General features: G+C 35.4%; 1 protein-coding gene across 1 annotated transcript; it reads right to left on the bottom strand.

Annotated features, from left to right (window-relative positions):
- Positions 1-4,013: 4,013 nt before the first annotated feature.
- LOC148019919 (GDSL esterase/lipase At1g28610-like) lies at positions 4,014-12,430 on the bottom strand. The gene is made up of 5 exons (XM_087700129.1): positions 11,996-12,430; positions 10,171-10,374; positions 5,711-5,880; positions 5,304-5,571; positions 4,014-4,366 (listed from the first exon to the last, which is right to left on the bottom strand). The coding sequence occupies exons 1-5, from the start codon at positions 12,360-12,362 to the stop codon at positions 4,098-4,100; spliced, it is 1,278 nt and encodes a 425-aa protein (XP_087556255.1). The 5' UTR covers positions 12,363-12,430; the 3' UTR covers positions 4,014-4,097.
- Positions 12,431-13,053: the final 623 nt, after the last annotated feature.

The following is a 13,053-nucleotide window of genomic DNA, read 5'->3' as shown; positions in this document are numbered from 1 at the left end:
GATGTGTATGAGGTCCAATAGCCTTTGTGCTAGGGTGGCAAGGTTGGCATGCGATACTAAGGCCCTTTCTAGTTCTTGGTATAGAAATTGACCTCAATGGGAATCACTGACATGACTCAAGGTAGTTTATGGGCATCACTTGAGGTCATTGGTGAGCATCAACTTGAGGTAATCCACCTTTAGTCCTTGAGCTCAATTGGATGGCCATTCTGTTAGTAGTTTGGCTACTTGGTTACACTAAAGGTCATGAAGGTATTGGGCTCTCCCACTCAAGAGGGAGCTAACCTTGGGTGGCCATTCCCCTAGTAGTTTGGTTACTTGGTTACACTAAAGGTCTTGAAGTCAGTGGGCTCTCCCACTCAAGAGGGCGACCCTTAAGGTCAAATATACAAATCAAAGGGCACTTAAAAATTCAACTCAAGGTATGTGAGTGTGCCTCACTCAAGGTGATTGAGATGTTTTGCAACTTGAGCTTAAGTAAGTGCCTTGGAGTAGGTAGGTTACATGGTTGAGTTGGTGGTTTTGACTCCAATGATTCTTAGTTGCCACAATGAGTGGCCTCATGGGTCATGTACAACTCAAGGTAGTGTCAAGAAAAAATTGAGGTAGGGCATCATGCACAACTTAAGGTGAGTTAGGTTCTTTACTAAGCAAGTAGTGGTGTGTGGTTCTAGACACGTGCATTTGCTAAGTTTCAAGATGACTTTAAAGTTGAGAGTGTGTGACCATTTAGGTCCTTAGATTGCAATTTGACGTACCACAAGTCAGCCAAGAGAGTGGTTGTGTCTCTTTGTGATCTTCTCTTTGATTCATGGAATCCCAAGAAGCAATCTCTACTCTCATGGATCAAGTGCAAGCAAGGCCTCAAGACGGACATCTCTCATCAATGAGGGGCCCTAAGTATGGTCTATCTCATGATTTACAATGCAAGGAGGTCCTCCATGTGAATGGAAACCAAAATGGATGTCCAAACAAGTCCATTGACTATAGTGGTGGTGTAGGTAATGCTTCTTCTAGTCTAGTTCCATCTAGCAATTCTGTGATGGTTGTAAGCTATCCCCTTCAAAATTTGAATGGGTTCTAACTAGTAAATAAGTGATTTTCATCACAAAGGAGTAAAGCACTAAGACATGAGTGTCTCAATCCACCCAAGTGTCGAAAAGGCAAGCTGAAGTAGCAGATTAGGTCTAGACAACCACAACTACTACTATTATCTCCCTTTGTGCCCTTGAGTATGGGAAGGTCCTTGTTGGTCCAAACCTACTAATTTTTTGTAAGAGACCTACAATTTCATGATTACCAAGGTTTTAGGGTTGTAGAAGCCCAAACAACAAAATATGCATCATAAGGAACCCCTACTAGCCTAAGGGTGCTCCAGAGAGCCTCACATTCCTTGCAGTTGCATAAAAACCCTAACCCACCCAAATAATCCAAAAAAAAAAGTGTTTGGAAGACTCTTAACGCATATGAAATCAACTTAGTGAACCATCCACCATTATTGCCTGCAGAAGAGCTAGTTAGTACCCAATGGAAGAACCTTTTTTGCTCCTATAAAGCACATTAGTTTGATGCCTCAAATCATCCAACAAATAAGGGAATTGTAGGTTTTTAGCATGCTATGGCTATGATTTTGATGGTTGAATCAACACTTAAATAAGATTATGACTAGCAATCGATACTACTATAGCTAGTCATCTTGCATGGTAGCTAGTTGGGTCTTGTCATTATCAAGTTTTTGAGCTTACAATATTGCATCAATTTTCAAAAAATATATCAGTAGAATTTTTTGGAAATCTGAAAAAATTTCGGCCAACTTTCATTCAGGTTTCAAACAAGATGAATTTTGAGTCCACAAGCCCACGATTCACTAGCTAGTCATAGTTATGTTGATTGCTATGAGTTGCCTCCTCCAATATATTGAATTTTCAGAAATTTCTTGAAATTTTTAGAGAAAAATAGTAAATTTCTAGTAGAATTTTCATTCCATACAAATTTTCCCAAACTATGATATTTTGTGCAAGACAATGTTTCTAGTCATTAGGAGTACTATTCGTCATGTAAGCATTTGGAAAAACCATGAATTAAAAAAAAAAGCTAGAAATTTGACCAAGATTTCATGCAATGTTCAAGTGCTTTTTCACTTCAATAATTGGTCACAACAATGTGCATACACATCATGTTTACTACCACCTAAATGTAGATTGCATCTACCTAGTCGCGGCCAAGGACTTATCCCATGTCATGCTTAGTATTCCCATGATAAAAATAGGTGAAAATAAGTAAATAATAAAAAAATACTTGAATTTTTTCTGATTTATCACATCATGAAGCACACTACCACTCAAAAATACTTGACAGTTCATAAGATGCAAGTAATGATGCTTATCGGTAATTAGTGATACTTTTTTTGTGTGTATTTTCTAGTGTTTTATCAATTAGAAAGAGAGTTTCTTAATTTAATTAGTCTCATCTAAGATCATAACCTATTCAAGGAAAACAAACAATGTTCGCAACTCATCTTCCTAAACTAAGATGTGCAATGTTTCTACATCAAACTAATCATGGTGAGAAGACCCATCTTGCTATAGCAAAGAGATTTTGTCATATCCTAGCAACAGAACCAAAATGTAGGTCACTTTACCAATGTGCTAGACCTAAATGGAAGTACACATATTAGTCATGTGCTGGACCTAAATGTAGGTCACTTTACCAATGTGCTGGACCTAAATGGAAGTACACATATTAGTCATGTGCTCTCTTTAATTGATATTCTCATAGCCTCTCATACTACAACTCCTTCCATGGTTTCCACTCCCTATGAATCTCACAAGCTAGTTCCGTCCCCCAGTTTCAAAAGAGAATAGATGGCTATCAAATAGTAGATGGAATAAGAGAAATCTCATTGGTGTTTGTAGTCTAGGATGTCAATGAGTCTTCCATGCTCCATTGATCCCACTATGCTTGCTACCACTAGGATTTGCTGATCTCGACTCCATGAGTTCCATGAAAGAGGGAGTTGCTATGCTCGAACCTCCAATGTGTGCAACTACAACCTCTCTCTCTCTCTCTCTCTCTCTCTCTCTCTCTCTCTCTCTCTCTCTCCCTATTCTTTTCCCTGTCACCCACTTCTCAAGTCATATTCCTGTTACAATAGTCTCTACCCATGTATTTCACAAACCAAAGTAGAGCTCAAGGAAGCAAGAAGATGGATTGGAGGTGTCTTGTAGCCAAGATGACTATCACAAAGGAGAGATTAAGCTATTCCATTCATACATAAAACCTCTCTCCCAAGCTTGCATTCAACACATAGACACAGGAGATTCTTAGGAGAGGAGAAGAGCAACAAAGAATGTGATGAGAAGCAAAAGAAGAAGATAAGCCTTTTTTATTTTTGCACACTTTGGGGTGCCTTATACTAAGATATTCTCCACTTAAATATGGATTCCTTCCTTTTCTTTTTTTTCTTACAAGTGGGCAGGGCTTGACTTATGGGCAGCGCCTATGGTGCTAAAATCACTGATACATGTTTCTTAGGTCTTTGGTTACCTATTTGGTAGTCTTTAAATTTTTTCATGATTCATTCCTCTTGTGCACTTTAATTGCACACTCAAAAAATAATTTAAAAATCCTATTTTTTTTGGTCACTCAAGTATACAATTGCTTCAATATATGCATATTTTTTGTCGTATTTGCGCTTTTGCTTACCTCCAAAAATTTTATAGGTCTTTTTCTATTCTTGCTATTTTGAATTCGCCTCTTGCTCTAACTCTTACTTCTTGATTGTGCATGTAGTTAACAATTCGCAATGCCATGAAAACATGGAAGGACATGAGATGTAGATTAGTTTTTTCATCCTTCAAAATTGAATTATGTAAATTTGGCACTCTAAGATTTTAATTTTGGAATTTAAATGTTCTCAATTATGGTTTTAGTACTGTTGTAGCCATGTGAACTCTAGCTTATACAAGATATTGAGAAAGTTGAAAAACAATCAATACTTTTGACTAGTAAAGAAGTTCAATGATTATGAAAAATGTGAAATAATTTTAATTGATATGAATGATATAATGAACAACCTAATTGGAGAAACATTTTCTCTAAGACCTAAGTAGTTGATCAATTGGAGAAACATCCCCACATGAAGAAATTGCCTTTGAAGGATAGATAAATCGTCCTTCTGTAAAACGTTTAACAATTTGATGATAAGTGTGATCTGTAAAATGAATCCCATCCCAAACCATAAAAGTTTTTGGACTATCACAATATCTGGACAAGGGTCCACATCGAGAGCCAGATTGGAAACCATTCACTGCATCAATTGAAGACCTTGGAGCACCACAACATGCATTTAGAGTATCTGCAAATCCTACAACACACCATCATGATCTTCCTTAGAGCTCAATTTTTTGAACTTGCCTTGTCAAGAAGGTTGGCACTTGCATGATTTTACATGACCAAACTATGTCTTTGCTCACAAATATGATTGGCATTTTGCATGGTTCTACATGACCAAACTATGTCTTTGCTCATAAATATGATTGAACTTTTCCATGGAATTTGAAAGTTCTTATTTTTAAATTATTTATTTGATACATTTAGTAAAAAGTGTGTTGCCAACTTTATTTTTAATACAAGAATATATATAGAAAATGACATATCTAGGAAATAATATCAAGATAATATCCATGTTTTTGTTAATCCTTTCTTGCATTTCCTAAATTAGAATATCCATGTTGTAGAATACTTTGTCACTATAATAATTTAATGTTCCCACAATGATTCTTGTGATGCACTATACGTGTTGAACACATAATTCACAATCATTCTCTCAATGCATAGCTACAAATGTTACATAAATACTACACAAATTACAATGCATAGGTACAAAAATTACAATAATTCTCTCAATGCATAGGTATAAACGTTACATAAATGGTACACACATTTGAACATATAAGAAACTACAAAAAGTATGTGTACAACCTTAAAATGCATGTGTGCGTGCAAGCACGCGCGTGTGCGTGCGCGTGTGTGTGTGTGTTTGGGCATGTGCACATGTGCATGTTTGTTTGAGGAGATGTGAGTAGTACTAGCTATGTACTTTTAGGGAATGGTGTTTGAAATACTTCACAAACTTACTTGTATTTTCATTAATTCCAATTAGAAAATTTGAAAGCATAAAATGTCATTTTCATCCATATGGTTATAAAGGTTGGTGAGAAGACATTTAACTTTTCTAAAGAAAATTATCAATACCCATAACATAAAGAAATAAATAAGGTTAATAGTTTAATGTCCCTTACCATAGTCGCTTGGATTTGCAATCATATCTTCAAATGCTGAGTAAAGATCTAAAAATGCGAAGCTTGTATTTGGCAAGATATTTTGCTTCACTAAAGAAAGAGCTGCCAAAGAATCTGAATAATTGCGACTCAACTCATTGACCAACGTAATACATCCTTTCTCATCTAGTGTGTATCGATTTTGCAAATAGTACTTTGTTGCAGGGCTACAACCCAATGTACCAATGCCACTCAATATGAACTTTCGAGCCCCATGGTCATATAAAAGCTAAATTGACAAAATAAAAAGATTAGTATATGTTGAGGGGTCTTCTTAGGAATAATCAATCAAATTAAGCATAATTCTATCTTCAAGATATTTTGCAAGATATTAGACCAAACTAGAGGGTATATTGTAATATAAGTACCTCAATTGCCTCATCAACTTTCTCTATTAGTAGAGGTAATAAATTGAAAATTTGCTCAAATGTCATGTCAAATCTTATGTAGTTTGTGATGTCATTTCCACCAATTTCTATGAAGTAAATAGCATCTCCAATAACATCACGTGTGGGAAATTGGGCTATACTATTTAGTCCTAAAAAAGAGACAAAAATGTTAGTCATTGATTAAGTAAAATTCATCATATCTACTATTTGTGGACATACAATAATAACTAGATAACCTATGTTACATCTCATGAATGCCATTTTAGGATTATACTATGAAGATAGGATAAGATCTCTTGTTGTTTTTATTATGAGAGACCTATAAAGATGATGCAATAATCACTTTTTAAGCTTCACTTATATGGGATTTTGTGAAGTTCCATTCACGCTTATGAAAGGATGACATAATCACTTTTTAGGCTTCACTTATATGGGCTTTTGTAAAATGGTATTCTAGCTTATGAAAGGATTCCTACTTGGCCAGGCCTACCGTTTGTCTTAGTATAAAAACATTTTTTTCCTCTATGAATGTGTGAGGGTTTTAACTTCTCTCATTGTCAATCCATGTACATTTGGATCTACCAAAGACTATCTTCAATACAATACCATGAGCACATTGCTTAGTAAAAAATGGTGCATTAGAATGAAAAAAGAACAACATGTAAGATTGGCACTACATTGTTTCCATGTGAAGTGAGTATATTTGCTTCAAGGCATGGCCTTTCCATAAACATAGTTTGGATGTGCTAGCCATATGAACTTAGCATGTGGCAACTAGGCAAATAATTGTTCACACATTTGCCTTAGTATAGGCAACATATTAAATGAAAAGAAAGGTAGGATCTGTGTAGGACATCTTTTTGTTTCCTCAAACCCAATTTGATTCTCGTCTTTCCATTTATAAAATAACTTTAAGAAAATGGTAGAAGAAAACCTTAAATTACAACACGATACTTTAATCTTGTAAAATTTAACATAATATTTTGAGAACCAAAATATTGCATCAATCTCATGCCCATAGAATTTCACTTTTACCCATCATGCACTTTACACCACACAATTTTTATTATCACCTTTGTTACATTAATGAGAAATTTTAAAATTGTGAAAGATGCAAACCAAGAAAGGTCATGGACTCTTTTATATTTGGAGAACATGTGTCAAGTCCAATAGACAATATGTAAAATCTTAGCCCTAAACAATGAGGAGACTAGAAGTAAAAATAATTTGAAAAATGTCCAAATACTAGTTACCAATCAACGTGATGTAATAAGCATATATAGGATAGAGTTTAAGTGTAGATGTACTTAACAAACACAGAAACATCAAGATGACTATGGAATAGATATTGATGTTTTTATTAATCCAAATAGTCCAAAAGGAAAAGTATGAGGCCCAAGGGAAAAAAGGGCCAAAATTTATAGCCCATAAATGATTTCATGTTGATGAATCCATGGTTAAGGAATGAGGAGCCTACAAGCTATTATAGCAACGCCATTGCACAAAGAGAGAGAAGAATATTAAAGCTATCCTCTTTCCAATGGCCAACCATGCTATTTTCCTTTAGTTTTATCAACATAGGAATTGACTCGTATAGAGTAGTAGGAATTGACTCATATAGAGTAGTAAACTATGTCTCACTCACTCACATAGCACTACCCCCCGCCCCCCGCCAACCAACCATGTTTCATCTAAATCTACCACAAATCATGGATTTCAATTTAGAGCCACAAAATGAGTACATAGATATAATTGTACAAAAACTTCTTAGTAGGGATCATATAGATTTTGTACCAAATAAGTAAAATAGAGATATTGTTGAAGTGTATGGATAAAGTAATTGTAAGGGATAGGAAATAGGGTACATAGGGTGTGGGTATAAAAGGTGGAAGTACCCATCATTTTGTACCCAATTTTGATATAGTGTAAGTCTTTTCTTGTTTCATCTCTCTTCTCTAGCTTTCATGACTGACATCTTCTTCCCTTTTCTATATTTTCCTCCTTCTAGTGTTTCTCACACCTCTTCCTTCTTTCTCTCTCTTCTTGCATTATTTCTCTCTCCTTCAATAGTCATTTTCTCTCATCTTTCTCTCTCTTAGTTCATTTCATGACAAGTGGTATCAGAGCATGGTTCTTTGATCCCAATTTGGTCACATTTCAATTAATCTTTTTATTTATTGAGTAAGATCATCTATGATAGCCAAGTATAGGTGGTACATACTTTACAAGGAGCATACTGCATTAACCAATGGACCTTCAAAACAAGAAGACATGTTTCATTAATGGAGTCTTGGACAAGTTAGAGAAAGGTCATCAAAGGTAGTAGGTCAAAAATTAGTGTATGATCTAATTAGTTCATGTCATACATTACTACTGTATGAAAAAAAAGTTCCCAATAATCAAATGACCATCCAAGCTTTCTTATGAAGGTAGCATATTGGCAATCATGATTACAAAGTTGTCCAAATTACAAGATTATGAAACTTGAATAGTACAATAGCTTCAAAGTGGTTGTTATTCATCCCAAGATGGGTTGAGCAAGAGGGACTAAATAATAATTCTTAGATAAGTGGATCCATAAGGAGCAAAAACTCAAGGCTTAACTACATATAAACCCTCTTGATCACATGAGTTCAAGGCCTATTTAAAAACCATGTGTTTGTGAAATTTTCGTGAATAAAATAGACCCTTTTTCTAATCAATCTATGAATACCCCCTCTATATGTGAGTTCAAGGCCTATTAAAAAAACCCCTTATTTGTGAATTTTCCATGAATAAAACATAGCCTTTTTCTATGCAATTTGCGAATATCCCCTTTAAATGATAGCTTATATATATAGAAAGTATTAAAAAGAGGATTAAAAGTTCCCAATACCCTTCGAATTTAACTGACACTCTTATGTATGTAAAAAGTTCTAAAAAGGAGAATTAAAAAATCCCTTTTATTGAATCCACATGATTGACTATCATATGATTAATAAACTCAGTTTCCACCAAGTTCAAGGCTTGATAAGGAAGTAAAGTTCATTCACATGCTCAAAGATTCACAATGAGGTCAAGAGAACATGTTTAGTCAAAGGAAATGATTTGATGCATTAGTATATAAGGAGCACCCAAATAGTCTTGATATGAGTCTCAATGATCTAGGATATCATTCAATGGAAATTGAAGGGGGTAGCTAATCGAAAGGGCCAAAGCAAAGTGGTGTCTCAGCTTATCACATCACCAATTAGCTTTGAGGAACTTTTATTAGAATTAAATTTAGAATATTTTTAGTTTAATAAAGAACACTTCTAAGTTAGGTGTGAACCTTTAAAATGTATGCCAAAATTGGTAAATCTTTTGGTTTATGAAGTGTCCAATGCCATTTTGTGTATGTTTCTCAGTAGTACTCACCTCAAACAATGCTTTATCTTATGCCATGAAAATTTGCAACACGATGGCCAAATTCCATTTTTGGCTGTTAGAGGAAATGATGTAGTAGCCCCATGATGTGTGAACACATCCCCTTCTAGGACTAGAAATACACTTGATATTTGAGTTGATAAATTTCATACTCAATGCATTCTCAATTTTCCATAGATAATTCACTATATGTATACACCTCTGTAAGTAACCCCTTTATATGGGACCCTTATGTATGTAAAAGATGTGTACAAATGGTATTTTAAAAATCCTTTCTGTTGAACCCACGTGATATATACATATATTTATGACTAACCTCCCTAGGATATTTTCATAGAAGTAATGAGGAGTTGTAGGAGACCATTGAATAAAGATGAGAGAGAACTTAAAATGCATTAGCAAGGATAATATAAGGAGCTAGAAAGAATTTCCAAATTAATAAGCTATCAAAGTTCAAATATGCCAAATGATATAGACTTAGGCTAAGGAAAGCATAATTTTATGTGGGGGAAGAATGGAAAGCAAAATGGCCTTACAACCATAATATCTTAATGTAGGCATCGAGAATCTTGAGAGCACCATGGTATTTGGAGTAGTTTACTTGTTATTGAGAAGTATCCTAAGGGAAATTCACAATTCCATGTATCTTGATTAAGACACTATTTCTAAAAGATAGTTATGAAAAGAGCCATAAAAACCTCGGATTTAAAAACAAAATTATGGAATTATTTTTTCATATGAAGTGTGGACTCCTCTCAAAGCGTGAAAAACTCTCAAAAGTAGTATACTAGTTTCCTTGATCCACTAAAGGCGTACCCTATATTTCTAGCTTGCAATTGTTAGAAACGTAAATTAGAAGAAAACTTCTTAAAATGCATATTTTGAAACTATAAACATTTTCTTAGTTAGTTAAGCCCACAAATAGGATAACAAATCACTCAAAACATGGATGCATCACACTCTTAAGCTCTTAAGAGATAAATGATATCGAGATGACATCAAAGAACATAGATATACAAGCTTTTAGAACTCACCTGCATTGATGTATTCTAGTAAAGAAAGATGCCATTGAAGTTGAACCTCAAGTGATAATGATGTCTCTGGTGTTGCTCCAAGGGTTGTAGAGAAGGATGCATTAAGTGTAGTGGCACTACCCACAGCATAATTTGCACCATAGGAAAAGTTAGATCCCACAAAGTTTAGGAAAGGAGTCAAAAAGGGCAAGCCCAAAGTGTGCACTGTACAATAAATGCCAAACGAGTGTGTTAAAGTATAAACACATAATTGTGGAGCCTTTGAAATGCATAATTAAAACAAAATTATTTGCATCAAGCCTTTCAAATAGTAAGACATCATTATGTTGTAAACATGCATATTTAAAATAAGCCCATTCATATCAAGCCTTTCAAAATGTAACAGTATATTAATTAGCATTAATACATCTAAAAAAGTACTAAAATAAGGTGTGATAAGTCTTACACAAGCATATTTTGATTATATAATTTACATATATAAAATAAAATATAGCATTTTATACTTAAATAATACATATACTCTTTGGACAAGAGAGAACATCTTATAACATCATAGTCATGACTTTCTCTCTAAATTGAGAGAATAAACACATAATCATACTCTTTGAACAAGAGAGAACATCTTATAACATCATAGTCATGACTTTCTCTCTAAATTGAGAAAATAAACACATAATTTGAAGTTCAATTTATGGTAATTTGAAAAGTCTTTATCAAGCTATACATATTTGCTATAACCCATGTTATTCACTAATAGGCTTCTCTCTCTTACTCACACATCACTTACAGGGAACCTGATGGCTCAAACTCTTAATTGTTCATAGAAGAAATCTATGAATGCAACATATAAGGGCAAATGTTCATCCATATCAATATCTAGAGATCTATGTATCTCTCTTTACCTTAAGTTGTTTGATTCCAATAATGGTTGATGGTACAAATGAAGATATATATGAAGGGATGAAAGAATCATAGGTATTTGCCCCTCTTTGCCCCTCTCCAGCTCATCTTTTCTAACCAAGCCTTTGATTCAAACATATCAACTATGGGAATGGGATATTACATGGTTCCCATTAACTCATATATAAGACTTTGCCTTTCTCTCCCTTATCTTTTCCAACAAAGCCTTTCATTGAAACATTTGGTTTGTGTGAACGGGACATTACATGAGTCAATTCATAGATAGGGAGGCCAATGCCTATCCATTGTATGATTGGATTTGGTATATCTCTTGACCATAAGGCTCATGAATCCACTAGCTTAAATCTAGAAGTTCGAATTGTATAGATGAAGGGATATATGAGGGCAAATGAAAGAATCACAATTCTTTGCTTTTATCTCCGTCTTCTATTCTAAAAAAGCCTTTGATTGAAACACCTCACATGTGTGAATGGAACATAACATGACTAGTAAGAATGTTTCGAACAATGGAACATTTGGAGGAGAGGATAGGAGGGTGAAATTGAGACCATGTGAGAGCAAATGAGTTCAAAGAAAGTAGAGGTTTAATGTAAATGAACTACAAAGATTTTAGAAAAGGCTTGAGAAGAGAGGAGAGAGGAAGGTTTAAATCTTGGATTTTACAAATCTTTCTTTTTTCCTTTTTGGAGAAGGCTTGAAACTTGAAATTGAAAACATGGAAGATGTGGTGTGGATGGGGGGAGAGGGTCAAATCCAAGGCTCGATCCCGCATGCCCATGTTCTAGTCCAGACGCTCAAACCAGTTCGGCGACAAGTAAGGGATGAAATGATGTTGCTTGTTAGAAGAATATTGAGTTGAAGATATATATATATATATATAGAGAGAGAGAGAGAGAGAGATTACTCAAGTGGTCGATGATGATGCGACCATCAGAGAAGCGGTGGGCGGGGTGTTGGAAGAAGGTGGAGCCGTAAGGGAGCGTATGGGCCTCCATGGTGATGGGGTTGAAGGTGCGCACCGCGTTGCCCGTGTCTGTGAGGGAGTCCCCGAATGCAAACACGGCCGGGGAGGCGCACAGCGGCGACGCCCCTGCCATATCACTCCTCCCAATATTATCATCATGAATATTGCTGCAGCTGCCATGCAACGACAGCAATACCAGCAGCCAGACGACGACGCGCCGCAAGGACGACGAGAAGAGAGAGCCGTTTGTTGCTGCAGAGAAGGACGAGGACGAGAAGCATGTACCCGGCGCCACCCTATTCCCCATGATATAAGCCAATGTATTATCCGCGCCACACCCACCACCCACGCACCCCCTCTCTCTCTCTCTCTCTCTCTCTCTCTCTCTCTCATCTATAAATATATATATGCCCCCTGCCCCCACGCGCATTGTGCCACCCCTCTCCAACAAAACTATTAGTGATAACATGACACTCATGTAAGTACTATTACACACATACATGCGTGCACGCATGTATTTGCACATGCACCTCAAGGATACACATATAAGAAACCATTTGTATCACATGCATTCAAAGGGTATTAAAAGAAACCATTTACTTACATATAAGTCAATACAATAACCCCTTTTTCTTAAGGAACCTACCAATTTTTTTTTTCTCAATTTCCAATTGGAATGCACCATCTATAAATGTGATCCTATAAATTTAGTATGTCCTTATCAAATAAAATAAACCTTTTATTCATTGCTTACAATAAACTTACATTTTTTAAGGATTTCCACCTATAGCAACTTCTTAAATAGTCTCCATCTATGAGGAGATAAGGACTGACTCATGAATCTCCAATATGCAATGACTTGAATAGTCTCCATCTATGAGGAGATAAGGGATGACTCATGAATCTCCAATATGCAATATTATTATCAATTATCCATTTTGCCTTTCACGATTCACATGGACCTTTTATGCATGAGGTATCTATGGAGAATTATAGGG

Source organism: Lygodium microphyllum, chromosome 19, assembly GCF_053477565.2.
Source record: "Lygodium microphyllum isolate KBCC chromosome 19, Lygodium_microphyllum_v1.1.10, whole genome shotgun sequence".
In the NCBI taxonomy this organism is placed as follows: domain Eukaryota; kingdom Viridiplantae; phylum Streptophyta; class Polypodiopsida; order Schizaeales; family Lygodiaceae; genus Lygodium; species Lygodium microphyllum.
Note: the sequence above shows the minus strand (reverse complement) of the source record. Positions and strands in the feature narration are given on the sequence as shown.